The 19,352-nt window shown below is 43.1% G+C and overlaps 1 protein-coding gene across 1 annotated transcript in view; it reads left to right on the top strand.

Moving 5' to 3' along the window:
• The window catches only part of sbf2 (SET binding factor 2), a 119,255-nt gene that overhangs the window by 8,788 nt on the left and 91,115 nt on the right, over positions 1–19,352 (top strand). The window contains 1 exon segment of the mRNA XM_061670951.1: positions 4,287–4,372. Within this exon segment, the coding sequence (XP_061526935.1) occupies positions 4,287–4,372 (86 nt within the window).

The following is a 19,352-nucleotide window of genomic DNA, read 5'->3' as shown; positions in this document are numbered from 1 at the left end:
GTTCCATTCTTCCCTCACCCGTGAACAAGACCCCAAGATACTTGAACTCCTCCACACGGGGCAGGATCTCATCCCCGACCTGGAGAGGGCAGGCCACCCTTTTCCGACTGAGGATCACAGTCTCAGATTTGGAGGTGCCGATTCTCATACCAGCCGCTGCACACTCGGCTGCGAACTGCTCCAGTGAGAGTTGGAGGTCATGGCTTGATGAAGCCAACAAAACCACATCATTTGCAAAAAGCAGAGATGCAATACTGAGGCCACCAAACCGGACCCCCTCTACGCTTCGGGTGCGCCTAGAAATTCTGTCCATAAAAGTTATGAACAGAATTGGTGACAAAGGGCAGCCTTGGCGGAGTCCAACCCTCACCGGAAACGAGTCCGACTTACTGCCGGATATGCGGACCAAACTCTGACTCCTGTCGTACAGGGACAATACATTTGGGCCTGCCACGTCGGACCGGCATCTTCCCCCACCATCGGAGCCAACTCACCACCAGGTGGTGATCAGTTGACAGCACCGCCCCTCTCTTCACCCGAGTGTCCAAGACATGCGGCCGCAAGTCCGATGACACGACCACAAATTCGATCATCGAACTGCGACGTCGAGTGTCCTGGTGCCAAGTGCACGTGTGGGTACCCTTATGCTCGAACATGGTGTTCGTTATGGACAATCCGTGATGAGCACAGAAGTTCAATAACAGAACATAGCTCGAGTTCTGATCGGGGGGGGCCGTTCCTCCCAATCAAGCCCTTCCAGGTCTCACTGTCATTGCCCACGTGAGCATTGAAGTCCCCCAGCAGAACAATGGAGTCCCCAGCGGGAGCGCTCTCCAGCACCCCCTCCAAGGACTTCGAAAGGGGTGGGTACTCTGCACTGCTGTTTGGTGCACAGGCACAAGCAACAGTCAGGACCCGTCCCCCCACCCGAAGGCGGAGGGAGGCTACCCTCTTGTCCACCGAGGTGAACCCCAACATACAGGCGCCGAGCCGGGGAGCAATGAGTATACCCACACCTGCTCGGCACCTCTCACCGTGGGCAACTCCAGAGTGGAAGAGAGTCCAACCCCTCTTGAGAGGACTGGTTCCAGAGCCCAACCTGTGCGTGGAGGCGAGTCCGACTATATGTGGTCGGAACTTTTCGACCTCACACACCAGCTTGGGCTCCTTCCCTGCTAGAGAGGTGACATTCCACGTCCCTAGAGCCAGCTTCTGTAGCCGGGGATCAGATCGCCAAGGTCCCCGCCTTCGGCCACCGCCCAGCTCGCACTGCACCCGACCCCTATGGCCCCTCCCGCAGGTGGTGAGCCCATGGGAAGGGGGACCCACATTACTCTTTCGGGCTGTGCACCGGTGACCACCAGCACACGTTTTTCCCGATTTGTTCCTCATAATATAGTCGGCGCGATCCACTCTTGTCGTCGCCACGGTAACGAGTGTATCCGGTCGCATTTGAGTTGACAAGATAAAGCCCAATGATTGTAAAAAATGGGATGCGGTGGTATCGGAATACAAGATTTGATTGCAATAGTCTGACATAGTGCAATCGTGAAAGAGCAAATTTGTCTTGTAGTCTGATCCGGGTGTTACGTGTTGTCTGTCTCAGACGTGTTGTCTGTTCTACACCGCCGACATGTTTTTTTTTCAATAACTTTATTGGCCGTCAGATATTTACAGGACTACCCCAAAAGACACGTGACAAGGCTAAAAATAAACTAGCTGTTGGATTAAAATATACTGTGCACGATGACGACGCGGATTAAATGTCTTTTGCGGAGTCATTGATCGGATTGGCGAATGATGACATTAAAGCCGATCAGCATAAAATGCTCATTATCGGCCGATACCGATAAGGCCGATAAAATCGGTGTAAAGTCTCGAAATGGGTTAATTGGTGAAAAAGGGGAGTACAAAAACAAACTCATGTTGACATGTTGCGTAATAAACCAAACAAAAAGCCATTTGTGTGATTGAGTATTGTTGTGTTGTTGCAGGTAATAGGACATCTTTACAAGTCCTTTGTATGTTACTAATGATGCACTTTGTGTGCAAGCAACAGGGGGGCCTCTTATTGATTCAGGTTTAACAGCAGTTCTTTCTGATGACTAAAACGTGTGTAGTTTAATGGAAATAAATTCCATTTGTGGTCGAGATCAGGCAAGTGCCAAAATGTTGTCCATAAACAAACCGTGTCATTCCTCTTCATTGTACAGGGACAGAGTTTAATTTGGCACAGATTAACCTGCAGCCAAGACTGGTAGATGACAGTAGAAAGGAGTTCTTCCACTTTGGTTTGTGCGATACGTATTTGTCCGTCTGACCTATGGTGGTGTGTAATGTTAATGCAACTTTGTAAAGTTTGCCAAAGAGGAAGCCACTTACTTTTGAGGCAGTGCCATTTAGCCTCAGAATAATGGAGTGCAATCAGGGAAACTATCTGAACAATGGGGAAGTTTGGCAATTTTTCAAGACTGGAAAGTTTTGTTTTCGCCACAGTTTCTAATCATTTCTTTAAAAAACTTCGTTATTTGTATTAATTTTCTTTGTACAATGAATGATGCATTAAAAAGCAGAAGCCAGGACAATTACGACATCCATCATTCACAATACTCATGAACAGACTTTTCATTTTCAATACACACTTATTATATTGATATTAATTTATAAAATGCTGGAATAGATCTTACATTTCACACAGTTAACATTTATCTGCATGATCATACGCACTACACAACAACAGACATTTCGTTTATACCATACATATTACATTACGCACCGAATTATTATGCATATAAGATTTACTGTAACTTAAAAAGGTGAATTTAAGCTTTCCTGAGAAAGTTTTTGCATCTCGCTGGCATCGGGCAGAAACTTTGCTTCTCTAAAACCACCACTTTCCATGAAACAAACAAACAACAACAACAACAAAAAGCAAAACATGTTCATCCATTGACATTGCAGTGTCAAAGTGAGCAAGCCATTTTCAACACTTTAGACTCGTCAGCAATTTCCAAAATAAATAAATAGACCCACATCACGATGACCAATAGTATAGATTTGTGAACTAGGAGATTTGGACAGAATGAAGGAGATTTCCACCTGACAGTGATGAGAAGTTGATCGTTTTGATTTTTGGCAATGGAAGTCTCGTGATAAATGCTGCTACCTTTAATGAAGATGGCTCAAGTTCCATTTCCGTCCATATGTATATACATACATGCATATTTTAACAATACAATATATAAGAAATATGCTTTAAAGAACTACTTTGACTATATAGGAATACATCACAAAAATGTTATATGCCTAATAACATTATAAGATGTTGAATGAAGATTGTGAATGGTGATAATGAATTGCACTTGCGCGAAGCCGCCTCTGGGGCTGGTTTGGCCGCCACCTCTTGCTGAGGGTACCCAGATGTGTGCACATTGGATAGAAATAACACCAGAGGTGGCTTGACGGGAAAGCAGGTTTTCCCAAGAAGTCCAGCTTTCTCTGACTTCATCCCTCGAGTAGCAGACAACTCAGTCTGGAGCCTCAAACAGGAATGGCTAACACTTGGATAAAAATTGTTTGAGTTCACAAAAAGCCGTCTGATTATGGTCAGCTCAAATCAAATCAACTGGAAATCAAATTCCCAGTATTGCTCTTGATTAAAAAGAGTAGTTTTTAAATTGTATTTAATTGCCTGAAAATCTGTTTAATTAAAAAAATAATACTAAAAGGCTCTAATTAATTACATTTATGTTTTGATAGAGTCATACCACTATCTCTCTCATGTCTTAGTCTTTTAAATAACTTATGTGCATGCATGAAAATTCACTTTGGGTGTTTGGCTGTTTACAATTTGTAATGTCAAAAAGTAAAGATTTAGCATTTTTAATAATGTGTTACAATGCTTTTGGTGCATTTATTTTATTAACAATGGCAATCATGATATGAAATTTTCATACCCTCACTAGGGAATTGGTGCGATGTGAAAGATAAGGAACCTAGTCACTATATTAGGTAAAACAAAAACAATTTTCTAAATTATTTCTCTGTAGTAGAGATGAAACGGTAAGCGGTGTGGCAAATCGATAATATTAATTGACCTGCCATATTTCAGTTTTAAAGATTTAGTTGTGAATCATCAGGTTGTCATGTGTATTGGGAAAACATTTAGTTTGTTGCTTCAGCGTCATATGATGTACCAAGTATATATTGTCAGGCTAATGAGAATTATTTATTTGAGAGTTTGATATTATGTTGCTCTCTTGAAGACACTTAATTTTAATCTGCAGGTTCAGGAGAGGGATGTGGGAAGATCATTCAGCGATTCCCCAAGAAGGACTGGGAGGGGACAGCGTTCCCTCAGGGAGTGGAGATGGTGAGTGATAACATTTTTATAAACAAATGGAGGGGGTCGGGTTGAACGTATTGTCTGATCAATGGAATTTCCTTTGGTGTATTACCACCACATACAGGACTCAGATGAACACACACCACCACTATAAATTTCACAACTGCTCTCTTATCTTAATAGGCTATATCATTGGTCTGTGTTGGCTTGAGTACTCTTGTTTTGAGCTGATTTTGTCCTTTGCTTCATAAATGTTGCTAATAACAATGCCTATTTTACACTTGATGGGATCATTTCAATTTCAGTTATTTCCCATGGGAATATGTGTTTCAAAATGCAAACAATTTGAAGATCGACCAGTTCATGGAATGGATTGTTTGTCCTTGGAGTTTTCACTGGATTTGAAAATTCCAGAGAAGCATGTTCTAGAATTTAGACTTCAAGCAAACCACTATATTCATCTCTGTTAAATGTAAATAGGAAATTAAGCAAGGCTATTTAGAATTTTGCATTGCTTTTCCAACCATTTTAATTGAGTCGCTTATACAGTGGTGAGACCAAGTCACTCCGGCGATTTCACATGGAATGGAAAATGGAATTTCCTGCCCCATTCATCATGAACTGTTTACTCTAAAACTCTGCCTGTGCCTACTAATTAGGGAGCTTTTCTCATTTTTTGCATAATTGACCCTCTTGATCTCAAGCTTTTCTTAGTTGCTTCTTCCATCTCTGGAAGGCCACTGGGGGTCTGTGACAGGCGGTCTATTTTCCGTATTGCAAGGACATTCCAATGGAAGAACACATATTTGCTTATCTGAGTGAACAAAATTCTATCAATCTACCTTGGAGGAATATCGGTAAATTGTATCTTTCTGCAAAGTTGCTATTTATCAACAACACCCAGAAACGCAGCTGGCTTCTCTGGGCCTGAGCTGATCTAAGATGGACTGATGCAAAGTGGAAAATTGTGGATGTCGTGTCCTCCGGGCCAAAGAGGAAAAGAACCATCACGACTGTTATGGACGCAAAGTTCAAAAGCCAGCATCTGTGATGGTATCAATGCTGAAAGGTACATACAGGTTTTGGATAAACATATGCTGCCATCCAAGCAACGTGTTTTTCACGGGCACCCCTGCTTATTTCAGCAAGACAATGCCAAACCACATTCCTGCATGTGTTACAACAGCGTGGCTTTGTAGTAAAAGAGTGCGGGTACTAGGCTGGCCTGCCTGCAGTCCACACCTGTCTCCCATTGAAAATGTGTTGCGCATTATGAAGCGTAAAATACGACAACGGAGACCCCTGGCTGTTGAACAGCTGAAGCTGTACATCGAGCGAGAATGGGAAAAAAAATCCACCTACAAAGCTTCAACAATTAGTGTCCTCAGTTCCCAAACGTTTGGGAAAGGTGATGTAACACAGTGGTAAACATGACCCTGTCCCAGCTTTTTGGGAACGTGTTGCAGCCATAAAATTCTAACTTCATGATTATTTGCTAAAAACAATCAAGTTCTTCAGTTTAAACATTAAATATCTTGTCTTTGTAGTGTATTCAATTAAATATCGGTTGAACGTGATTTGCAAATCATTGTATTCTGTTTTTATTTATTTTTAACACAACGTCCCAACTTCACTGGAATTGGGGTTGTATATTAAAAGTGTCTATCTCACCCAACAGCAGAATCGTATAGATCCGAGAGTCCTGGAGGGGGGTGGCCGTCGCTGTTGTCATAGACTGTTTCGTACTCCTCGAACGCTGGCAGCTAGACCCATTCCACACATCCACCATCCATACACAGATGTAATTTCTGAATATTACTCCGCGGCAGACTAATATGCAAGCACATCGGACTGAGGTTCCGCCTGTGCGCACGGGATCTGTTTTGGATATGTCACAGGAGTTGACGAGACCAGAAAAAAACACTTCCGCCGCTACTGGTGTTAAGAAGTAACGGTACTTTTACTCCGTTACAATGACCTAAATTCCGCTCGCTACTTTTTTTATTTCTTTATTTTTTATCAATTATTGTTTATCAACTATTTCCTGCGCGAGACTACGACTTCGACTTCCGTATTTGGCGTTGATTGCGCCAATCCAATTTAAGCGGAAGTGACGTTTAAGTCTAGTTCACCAATCAAACGACACAAGAAAGTCACATGACCCCACACAGCGTCTTCCATTGGGCTTCCTGGGCATAGGTATAAACACTACATAAGCCAGTTGATCGTCGTGCCTACGTGGCGGCCATTTCGATGAACAAAAAGAACAGCTTTCATATATTGTAATATTTGTCTGGCACTGTTTGCCCAAATGTGGATATTTCAGCTCACTTATAACTTGAGAAAACACCGTGCATTAAATTGCAGAGGTTTTTTTGTAGTTTTGATTGTGCATACATACACACATGTGCACACACAGCAACATAAGAATTACATTTATTTATATATTTATTTATTTATTTATTTTATTGACGTTCATGCTCTGGTTAAAAAAATCTGAAGTTACTCACTATTTACTTAGTACTTGAGTAATTATTTCATTGCATACTTTTTACTCTTACTCAAGTAATTTTTTGGAGGACTACTTTTACTTGAGTTCCATTATTGTCAAGTAACAGTCCCATCGGAACCGCGAAGCACACATAATATCGGCAACAAGAGTTGATCCGCAAGTACATCTTGTATTAATTAGGAAACGTGTCTACAGTTGTCTTAGTTTACGGATGTTAATGTTAAATATATTAAGCGACGGAGCGATGTTAGGGATTATGTCACAACCAATGTTCCCTCTAAACTGCGCGCCTGCGCAATCGCGCACTGCTAGCACGTACTCACCGCACAAGAAAATCTATGCTGCGCAAAAAAAATACAATTCAGGACTCCTGTGGTTAAAGCATTTTCATTTCAAGTGGGCCAAATCAATTATATTAAAAGTTAACCAATGAAAATTGTTGCTGTAATTTGGTTCTTTAAATAAGCCATGCAATTTGCTATGATCCAAGGTTTTGAACAGGTGTCATACTGGTGTGTGGCCAAAGCGGGCACATCTGATGTTACTCACAGTGGTCCTCAGTGCGCTCAAGGATGTTGTGTGTCTGCCCAGACACATGAAAAATTGGAGGGAACATTGGTCACAACACAGAATGAACTAACTTCAAATTCAGATATGGCCAATAAAAACAGACAAACAACAGTACTTAATATTTTCCCTGAGGATGCATTTGGGATTAGCCTTTGAAGTTGGTAATGGTGAAAAATGAAATGAAACAAACAATGATTTTAGTTGGATCCCCCCCAGAACCTCCCGACAGTGTTTTTTTTTTTATGTCACCTTTTTCATGCCTTTGATGTTTGCATCCATCCATCCATCCATTTTCTACCGCTTATCCGGGTCGGGTCGCGGGGGCAGTAGCTTTAGCAGGGACGCCCAGACTTCCCTCTCCCCAGACACTTCATCCAGCTCTTCCGGGGGGATCCCGAGGCGTTCCCAGGCCAGCCGAAGGACGTTGTCTGTCCAGCGTGTCCTGGGTCGTCCCCGGAGTCTCCTCCCGGTGGGACGTGCCCGGAACACCTCACTGGGGAGGCATCCGGGTGGCGTCCAAATCAGTTGCCCCAGCCACCTCATCTGGCTCCTCTCGATGTGGAGGAGCAGCAACTCTACTCTGAGATCCTCCCGGACGACCGAGCTTCTCACCCTATCTCTGAGGGAGAGCCCGGACACCCTGCAGAGGAAACTCATTACGGCCGCTCGTATCCGGGATCTCGTTCTTTCGGTCACGACCCGCAGCTCGTGACCATAGGTGAGGGTAGGAACGTAGATCGACCGGTAAATCGAGAGCTTCGCCTTTCGGCTTAGCTCCTTCTTTACCACAACGGCTCGATACAAAGTCCGCATCACTGCAGACGCCGCACCGATACGACTGTCGATCTCCCGTTCCATTCTTCCCTCACTTGTGAACAAGACCCCAAGATACTTGAACTCCTCCACTTGGGGCAGGATCTCATCCCCGACCCGGAGAGGGCACGCCACCCTTTTCCGACTGAGGACCACGGTCTCAGTTTTGGAGGTGCCGATTCTCATCCCAGCCGCTTCACACTCGGCTGCGAACTGCTCCAGTGAGAGTTGGAGGTCACGGCTTGATGAAGCCAACAGAACCACATCATCTGCAAAAAGCAGAGATGCAATACAGAGGCCACCAAACCGGACCCCCTCTACGCCTCGTCTGCGCCTAGAAATTCTGTCCATAAAAGTTATGAACAGAATCGGTGACAAAGGACAGCCTTGGCGGAGTCCAACCCTCACCGGAAACGTGTCCGACTTACTGCCGGATATGCGGACCAAACTCTGACTCCGGTTGTACAGGGACAAAATCAGCCCGTATCAGGGGGTTCGGTACCCCATACTCCCGAAACACCCTCCACAGGACTTCCCGAGGGACACTGTCGACCGCCTTCTCCAAGTCCACAAAAAACATGTAGACTGGTTGGGCGAACTCCCACGCACCCTCGAGGACCCTGCCGAGGGTGTAGAGCTGGTCCACTGTTCCACGGCCAGGACGAAAACCACACTGCTCCTCCTGAATCTGAGATTCGACTTCCCGACGGACCCTCCTCTCCAGCACCCTTGAATAGACCTTACCTGGGAGTTGGAAAACACACACCCTCCGGAACACACACACACACACACCCTCCAGTCCCCCTTCTTAAAAAGGGGGACCACCACCCCAGTCTGCCAATCCAGAGGCACTGTCCCCGATGTCCACGCGATGTTGCAGAGGCGTGTCAACCAGGACAGCGCCACAACATCCAGAGCCTTTACAAACTCCGGGCAAATCTCATCCACCCCCGGGGCCTTTCAACCGAGGAGCTTTTTAACTACCTCGGTGACCTCAAACCCAGAGATAGGAGAGCCTGCATCAGAGAACCCACACTCTGCTTCCTCATGGGAAGGCGTGTCGGTGGAATTGAGGAGGTCCTCGAAGTATTCTCCCCACCGACTCACAACGTCCCGAGTCGAGGTCAGCAGCGCCCCATCCCCACTATACACAGTGTTGGTGGTGCACTGCTTCCTCTCCTGAGACGCCGGATGGTGTACCAGAATTTCCTCAAAGCTGTCCGGAAGTCTTTCTCCATAGCCTCACCAAACTCCTCCCATACCCGAGTTTTTGCTTCTGCGCCCACCAGAGCTGCATTCCGCTTGGCCAGCCGGTACCCATCGGCTGCCTCAGGAGTCCCACAGGCCAAAAAGGCCCGATAGGACTCCTTCTTCAGCTTGACGGCATCCCTCACCGTTGGTGTCAACCCATGGGTTCGGGGATTGCCGCCATGACAGGCACCGACCACCTTACGGCCACAGCTCCGGTCGGCCGCCACAGCAATGGAGGCGTGGAACACGGTCCACTCGGACTCGATGTCCCCCGCCTCCCCCGGAACATGAGCAAAGTTCTGTCGGAGGTGAGAGTTGAAACTCCTTCTGACAGGGGATTCTGCCAGACGTTCCCAGCAGACCCTCACAATACGTTTGGGCCTGCCACGTCGGACCGGCATCTTCCCCCACCATCGGAGCCAACTCACCACCAGGTGGTGATCCGTTGACAGCTCCGCCTCTCTCTTCACCCAAGTGTCCAAGACATGCGGCCGCAAGTCCGATTACACGACCACAAAGTCGATCATCGAACTGCGACCTAGTGTTTCCTGGTGCCTGGTGTTTGCATGTCTGTTTAATTTGAATTATTTTAAAATCTATCGGGTGCAAGAAGAACTAGCCAATGAACGGGTGTAGAGACAGGAGGCGTGACCGAAGAGATGTCAGTCATTTGCTCACGTCCACCTAGTGGGGAGCCGCAGCAGCCTCGCACAAAAGGAGACTGTAGTTTCTTGGCCAGATTATTTAACTGCGGTTAGCAACAAAAGTTAAAAAGGAAGGAATTGGACCCCTTTCTACTTCAAATCAAGAGTAAACATCTATAGCGGTGGGTGGTGTCCTTTACGCAGTGGCTGCATGGGCTTGGAAAAATACTGTGTACGTCACGTCACCATTTTCACCAAATCGTCGGGTAAGTTGATCACCTCTTTTATATTTTTAATTGATTGTACATTCTCAAAAAATACAACATCATACCAGCAACATGTTGTGCAACTTTGGCGCCAGCGGCGCAATCTGAATGAGGTGGGCGCAGGCAAGCGGGCCGCAGGTCCCTTCCTCGTTCGTCCAGCGTGTCGTCGCGCTTGCCGGCCTGACCGAAGAGCACTTTGAGTCGGCCAGGCGATCGCAACAAGCCGCTGTTTTCCTGGTTCTTTTTTGTTGAGTGAGCTGGAGGCGTTTATTTGTGCAGATATCGTGAGGTGGCGTGGGCGGGGAGTCGGAGTCTAATTCGATGAGTCTGGATTCGAATCATGCTATCATTTTGAAACCTTGCAGATCCTACCTTCAAAATAAACATTGAAAAAGACAGACTACTTAAGAAGATGCATTTTTGCCAAATCTTTCTATTCGTTTGGCCCTACAAAAAAATGAACAGCTACATTTCCTTTTCCAGGAAATTGCAAAAAGGGTAAATAACAAGGGTAATAAGTAGAGATAAGACACCTTGGCATTCTGGTAAGAAAAAAATAAACCTCTAAAGATTTTCCAAGATATGTATTTTACGTTGCTCAGCAACCTCTTGACCATTAGTCCCAAAAAATTGCTTCCTGTCTAAATCCGTCTTCAGCGACAGTGTAGCTTGTCAGAGTGGTGTTGTTTTCCCACTTCCACTGCAAATCAGGATGCTACAGTTGTATTGACTGGCACGTATGTGCACTACAGTGGGGCAAAAAAGTATTTAATCCGCCACCAATTGTGCAAGGTCTCCCACTTAAAAAGATGAGAGAGGCCTGTAATTTTCATCGTAGGTGTACCTCATCTCTGAGAGACAAAATGAGGGGGAAAAAAAAACAAAACAGAAAATCATGTCTGATTTTTAAAGAATTTATTAGCAAATTATGGTGGGAAATATCTATTTGGTCACCTACAAACAAGCAAGATTTCTGGCTCTCACAGGCCTGTAACTTCTTCTATAAGAGGCTCCTCTGTCCTCCACTCATTACCTGTATTAATGGCACCTCTTTGAACTCATTATCAGTATAAAAGACACCTGTCCACAACCTCAGTCAACACTCCAAACTCCACTATGGCTAAAACCAAAGAGCTGTCAAAGGACACCAGAAACAGAATTGTAGACCTGTACCAGGATGGGAAGACTGAATCTGCAATAGGTAAGCAGCTTGGTGTGAGGAAATCAACTGTGGAAGCAATTATTAGAGACTGGAAGACATACAAGACCACTGATAATCTCCGTCGATCTGGGGCTCCACGCAAGATCTCACACCCCATGGGCTCAAAATGAACACAAGAACGGTGAGCAAAAATCCCAGAACCACATGGGGGGACCTAGTGAATGACCTGCAGAGAGCTGGGACCAAAGTAACAAAGGCTACCATCATTAACACACTACGCCACCAGGGACTCAAATCCTGCAGTGCCAGACGTGTCCCTCTGCTTAAGCCAGTATATGTCCAGGCCCGTCTGAAGTTTGCGAGAGAGCATTTGAATGATCCAGTAGAGGATTCGGAGAATGTCATATGGTCAGATGAAACCAAAATATAACTTTTTGGTAAAAAGTCAACTTGTCTTGTTTGGAGGAGAAAGAATGCTGAGTTGCATCTAAAGAACACCATACCTACTGTGAAGCATGGAGGTGTAAACATCATGCTTTGGGGCTGTTTTTCTGCAAAGGGACCAGGACGACTGATCTGTGGAAACGAAAGAATTAATGGGGCCAACAAAAGGTATATAACAAAGTATTGAGATGAACTTTTGTTATTGAACAAATACTTATTTTCCATCATAATTTGCTAATACATTTTTCAATCAGACAATGTGGTTTTCTGGATTTATTTCCCCTCCTCCCAGGTATACCTATGATGAAAATTGCAGGCCTCTCATCTTTTTAAGTGGGAGAACTTGCTCAATTGGTGGCTGACAAAAATATTATTTGCCCCACTGCGACATCATGATTGTGATGCGTAAAATGACTGACATTTAGAGTGCCTAATGATTGCTTTGAAGAGTGACTCAAAAGCTGGTCAATGACAGTATAGCCCAACCATGCAGTTTCCACACAGTGGAGGTATACATGCTGCCTGAAGCATTTAAATCTTGGATGTTTTTATGAACACTTTTGTTGGTCTGGAAGCTCTGTGATTGTTAACAGAACCACGTTTTTTTGTTGTTTTTTTTCCTACCGCCGACCCTTGTCTGTGGCTCTGTTGCTCACCCCCCCTTGTCTGATGCGCCAAGTGTTTTGAGTTTGGGGAATGTCAGCGATCGCAACCTGAAATATTAGGTTCAAGAGCTAAGTGATGTAGAGAAGAACACCAGGTGTTGAGGCCAACTAGTTGCATAATGTGGGTCAGTCATCCAGGCCAAGAGAGCAGTCATCTCACTAGATGAGCCTAATTGTTAACACTAACACCGTTTTGCCTGAATAGAGGCTTCAATCGCTGATATAAAAGATTACCCTCGATTATTATAACTGCAGTTGAATTGCTGCCTCTGTGTAAATGTGGTCAAAGAGATACTACGGCCCTTGTTTATGCAGTGGGATTTATAAGGCAATTGAGGTCAAGTGAGGCGGCTATTTCAACACAAATACACGAGTTGTGAGTGGGTGAGGTGAGGAGCGTCCAGGGTCTTCCAATCTAAGCCAGAAAGCATGTTGAGGTCTGCTTGTGAGTTAATCCTTGGCGACTGACTTAGTTGAATGTTCTATAGAGACCATCATATCAAACTCCAAAATAGAAAAAAAAGACAGTATATGTATGAAAATAGTTGGGTTGTACTGATACCTCTTTTTTTTTTTTTTTTTTAATTATACATTTGAGTACTCGCCAATATTGAGTACTGATAGATGATGCCATTATGTCTCACAATTGAGATGAAAATGTTTTATTTGACTCGAATATTGTTCAAAAACACAAATGTCTCATCATGGCATAAGTTTCACTCAAATACAGTGGTGCCTTGAGATGAGTTTCATTCGTTGCATGATCATGCTCAAAATAACTCCAAATATTTGTATCTCTAATTATCTTTCCCCGTTGAAATGAATAGAAATGGTTTTAATCCGTTCTAGCCCCCCCAAAAAACAGATTTTTGTTTTTAATAAGGAATCATTGTACTCTGTAATATTGTACTTTATAAAAACAGTAATTACATAATTAAATAGAGTAAAGTATTAAACTGTTTGTGAATCATAATTTAATGCTGCATCCAATTATGTATGCTGCTCCTACTGGTGTGCCCGCCTCAGTTACCTGGACGCAGTACTGTATTATACAATCATACAGACACAAAGAAAGAATAGACTTCTTCTTCACCTCTACTACTGCTCAGTGTTTGCTGTAATATTAATCATTTTTTGTAGAGGATAAAGAATATGTTATTATCTGTCTCCTTGTGTTGTTGAACCATTTGTGTTCAAATACCTCTTCGTTAAAGGACTGTCAAATCGCGACTATCCATGCTAACCATTTTGATATCAATGGCATTTTCCATTTATGCTAGCATTAAGCTAGCGGGCCGATCTAAAGCCAATGTAGTTTGCTTGTTACACGACGTGTAATTCTCTTTGTTTTATGTTAGTTTGACAGTAGAGTTCAACTGTGAGTGGCATTAAACCGTTTAAAACCAATAATTTGATGAAATGTTCACTATTTGCCAAACTGCTACTTATTGTGAAGTGAGTTGAAATGAGTTTACTGCCACCACAAAACGGTTTTATCTCAGGTTTGCGCTTGAACTCAAAAGAAAGCAACTCAAACAAAAAATAGTCTTATTGACGGCTTGTATCAACAAAAACTTGTACTTTGGGTTACTCTTATCTCAAGGTGCCACTGTACAACACTCGTTAGAGTAACAAATTGTCAGTACTGACATTTTAACATCCATCTGTACATTTCGACAACAATCTTGCCACAAATTTCACTTAAATGTAGCCTGTAACACAAGATATTTCAGTTGTGGTGTCTCACTCTGAACACTAGGGGGCACTATGTAAAATGAGTACATTCAGTACATAAGAGACAAAGAAGACTGTCGAGTCTGGTGGATATTCAAGCGTGAATTTGGATGTTACCTCTGTGCGTTAACTACAAAATAAAGTGAGTTAAAAGGAATGCAAGACTGCTTGTTGAGAATATCAAAAGCGTAGTGCTCAAGAAACTCGGTGCTTGCCGGAAAGCAACTCACAGGGCGGTGGCTTTGTCGCGACCGGCGCGCCGGAGTTCGTCATCCATTTTGGAGACCATGATTTGCACTCGGTAATATCGGTGCGTCATATTGTAGCGATATCGGTGCGTCCCTACAAAAAATTTATTGAATTAATTTTGGGTTTGGACTGACTTTGTCCAACTTTAACGTTCCAGCACTGGCCTTTTTGTAACTCTAGGTGATAAACCATGTCGGCTCTCCTCTCCGAGAATAATCTTTCATGTATCCTGTGGCCGTTGCGTCACGTTTAAATATAGAAACAGGTTTAGCTAAACCTATTAGTTTAGTGTTTCCAGATCTCGCACATTGTTTTTGTATCCTTGTCAGTGTGTTAATTTATTGTGTTATCTATTTCAGTACGGTGACCCAGCAATGCGTTTTCTTCCTGTTTTGCCTAAATCGAGAGAGAGTATAATCTGGAGGGCACAGAGAGAGAGAGCATGCGTTAAATGCTAAGGAATTTGTTTACCAAAATTGTATGGTCATCAGTTAAAGATTGTAGAAATGATGTGCATACTCCCAGTTTTTCAAATAAAACTATATGTCCATGAGTATTAAAGAGTTGTCTAACTGGCTGAATGTGGTTTTGTCATTATTTCCCAGCGCGTCCAAGGATCAAACGGGTTTTCTTCCGTAAAATCTGCCCTTCTACAATTTGGTCGTTTGTGAAAATATTTGGTTGAATGCCAAATGGCATGAATTCCATCTTTGAAGCTTTATGAAGATGCAGCATAGTGTTTTAACGGACCCACTCAGCAATTTGCATTTTTGGCTGTATTCTGTCCTGGTATGTCAGCCATTATTAGTTGCAGATTGTCTGTGCTCCATGAAAAAGAAAATGAGTCATTTACAAACAAGAAACACATCTGGTGAAAACAGTGCATGGAGTTGAGCACGAAAAGCATTTTGTGGTCACAACCGGCCCCCAGCAAACTAAATAACCACAGATGAGGAATGCACCAAGAAAAAGCGTTTACAACTCGTGCGCGCAAAAATGTGTTTCTAATCTTTTCAGGCAAGTGATGATGATAGGCGCCAGCTCAAATCCTCGTCTGTTATGGATGAGCCATGTCTTTCGATGGAGGTCAGTACATTTACATCACACCGTGCGCTGATATAAAGATCAAATCTCGTTGGTCGCTTTAAATGTAACGGGATGGGCATGTCGAAGTCACTGGAAATCAAAGAACCTGATCACGTTGGGCCGCAACGATTAATCGACTTAACTCCAATAACTCGACTACAAAAAAGGTCAAAGCAAAATGTCTGCCTCGAAGCGTCCCAGGAATCATTTTCCACACTGGCTAATGTTACTGCAGTCGCATGCACCATTCCATGTAGAAATTTTAGAAAGTTCGGGATCATTTCACATTTTACGAGGAAGATAAAGTGCAATGTGAACCACAACAGCAATTCCACTATCATCAACAGAAGGTAACATGTTTATATGAACTTATTTAACATAGCCCTCTATCGCGAGTTAGAACAAATTGTAAGTGGTTAAGGATAGACACAACAGCCTGTGCACTTTTGTTAGCTTTATTGAACAAACGGTAAGAAAAGAAATCCGTGATATTCATATTCATACACGAGCAGCCGATGGCCATAACTCAAGCCGAGTAACTCAACATGCAGACAGGCTAATGGGTTAGGCAATTAGCAGCGAGCCAACTCTAAAGTCTTATTCAGCGACGGTCACATCACTCACCAGACCAGGCCCTGCCTTGTAAACCCATAAACATTCAAAATCACAGATACTACAGTAGAATGAGAGGATGGCGACCCCAAGTGGACAGAAATAACTGCACCTCACATGCACGTTATTGTGTTTGATAATGCAAAGTCTATTTTGATCCCATTAATCGATGGAATGCTTGATTCTTAAAATATTCGATAGCTAGAGCACTAAAATCAAGAACCACAAAAACCACTTGAGTTTTTCTCCTTATTAGACTCAATTTATTGTTAAATCATTTATTTTCTAATAATAAACATTTTGTGCTATGCATTGGGGTAAAATAATTCCAAGGAGGTATGGTAATGTGCATGTGCCACATACAGTATTCTCCAATTGAACTACAACCCCAATTCCAATGAAGTTGGGATGTTGTGTTAAACATAAATAAAAACAGACTACAATGATTTTCAAATCATGTTCAACCTATATTTAATTGAATACACTACAAAGACAAGATAGTTAATGTTCAAACTGATAAATTTGATTGTTTTTACCAAATAATCATAAACTTAGAATTTTATGGCTGTAACATGTTCCAAAAAAGCTGGGACAGGTGGCAAAAAAGACTGAGAAAGCTGCGGAATGCTCATTAAATACATGTTTGGAACATCCCACAGGTGAACAGGCTCATTGGGAACAGGTGGGTGCCATGATCGGGTAGAAAAGGAGCTTCCCTGAATTGCTCAGTCATTCACAAGCAAAGATGGGGCGAGGTTCACCTCTTTGTGAACACGTGCGTGAGAAAATAGTCGAACCGTGTAAGGACAATGTTCCTCAACATACAATTGCAAGGAATTTAGAGATTTCATCATCTACGGTCCATAATATCATCAAAAGGTTCAGAGAATCTGGAGAAATCACTGCATGTAAGCGGCAAGGCCGAAAACCCACATCGAATGCCCGTGACCTTCGATCCCTCGGGCGGCATTGAATCAAAAACCGACATCAATGTGTAAAGGATATCGCCACATGGGCTCAGGAACACTTCAGAAAACCAATGTCAGTAAATACAGTTCGGCGCTGCATCTGTAAGTGCAATTTAAAACTCTACTATGCAAAGCAAAAGCCATTTATCAACAACACCCAGAAACACCGCCGGCTTCTCTGGGCTTGAGCTCATCTAAGATTGACTGATGCAAAATGGAAACGTGTTCTGTGGTCCGACGAGTCCACATTTCAAATTATTTTTGGAAATTGTGGACGTCGTGTCCTCCGGGCCTAAAGAGGAAAAGAACCATCTGGACTGTTATGGACTCAAAGTTCAAAAGCCAGCATCTGTGATGGTATGGGGCTGTGTTAGTGCCAATGGCATGGGTAACTTACACGTCTGTGAAGGCACCATTAATGCTGAAAGGTACATACAGGTTTTGGACAAATATATGCTGCCATCCAAGCAACATCTTCTTCATGGACGCCCCTGCTTATTTCAGCTAGACAATGCCAAACCACATTCTGCACGTGTTACAACAGCGTGGCTTTGTAGTAAAAGAGTGCGGGCTACTAGACTGGCCTGCCTGCGGTCCAGACCGGTCTCCCATTGAAAATGTGTGGCGCATTATGAAGCGTAAAATACGACAACGAAGACCCCGGACTGTTGAACGGCTGAAGCTGTACGTCAAGCAAGAATGGGAAAGAATTCCACCTACAAAGCTTCAACAATTAGTGTCCTCAGTTCCCAAACGTTTATTAAATTTTGTTAAAAGAAAAGGTGATGTAACACAGTGGCAAACATGACCCTGTGCCAGCTTTTTTGGAACGTGTTGCAGCCATCAAATTCTAAGTTCATGATTATTTGCTAAAAACAATAAGGTTTATCAGTGTGAACATTAAATATCTTGTCTTTGTATTCAATTAATTATAGGTTGACCATGATTTGCAAATAATTATATTCTGTTTTTATTTATGTTTAACACAACATCCCAACTTCATTGGAATTGGGGTTGTAGATAGCCGTTTATGTTTTGTGCTTAGCTGGCCTTGTGCTTGTGTTTGTGTGTGTTTTCTGAGTGTTGTCTTGGAAACAACACTTGTGAGGTAAAGGTGCCACAGAGTTCAGTGTTAAACATGAGCCTAAGTCTTACATGTAGCCTGCGGACAATGTTCAATCATCAGACTCATTCCTGCTGTCTACACAAGGGTCATGTTTACCTGCAGGAGAACATTCTAAAATCTTATTTCATATAGAAATTAATAGAATGAAAAAAAATATTCTCTGTAGTTATTTTGATCGTTGAATATATTTTTTTGCTTTAATCAAGGCTTTTCTTAGCTCCTAATTTTTAATTGTTAATTTTTTGTCACTGGGTTTGGCAGATGAAAAACGCTGATCTGGAGTTTGACATGGACCTTTCATAACTAAAGGGTCTTGTTGATTCAGAAACCTTGATCTTACATTTGTTGCGCTGTTGAATGTGTCCTTGACACATTCTCAAGTTTGTTTTTGGTGTTTGACGGTGACCTGCAACCTTTTCAAACAAGGTTACAAGTTGATGACTGAAAAAGCACTGTGGCCCAAAAACAATCGGTATGCAGTCGGAGAAACAACTAAGTAGAAGACAAAACCCACACTGCCCAAAGCCTGTTTGATTGGGCTGCTACAGGATCGTGATTGTTCAGCACTGCATCATCTCGCCCAGAGGGACAAGATGAAGACTTGACGTGAGGCTATGACTTGCACTTTCAAACAGGTTACACCTATTACCGAGATCAACACAAATTCTACAATTGTTTACCAGATAGTCCCTAAAAACCTTCTGAACTAATTGCAGCTTGCAAAGAAAGTACAAAGTCAATACCATGTTTCTTACAGCTAATTCAATTATGGCTGTGAAGCATAATGGGGAGATGTATTGTTTTGATCGTCATATTTGTTTCTTTTGTTAGAAATCCCAATCAGTATGACGATGTGGAACTTCAGTTTTTCCTGTGAGTCACAAGGAAATCTAAGATTGCACATG

The sequence above is a fragment of the Phycodurus eques genome, chromosome 2 (assembly GCF_024500275.1).
Source record: "Phycodurus eques isolate BA_2022a chromosome 2, UOR_Pequ_1.1, whole genome shotgun sequence".
NCBI lineage: Eukaryota > Metazoa > Chordata > Actinopteri > Syngnathiformes > Syngnathidae > Phycodurus > Phycodurus eques.
This window is presented reverse-complemented; position numbering and strand designations above follow the sequence as displayed.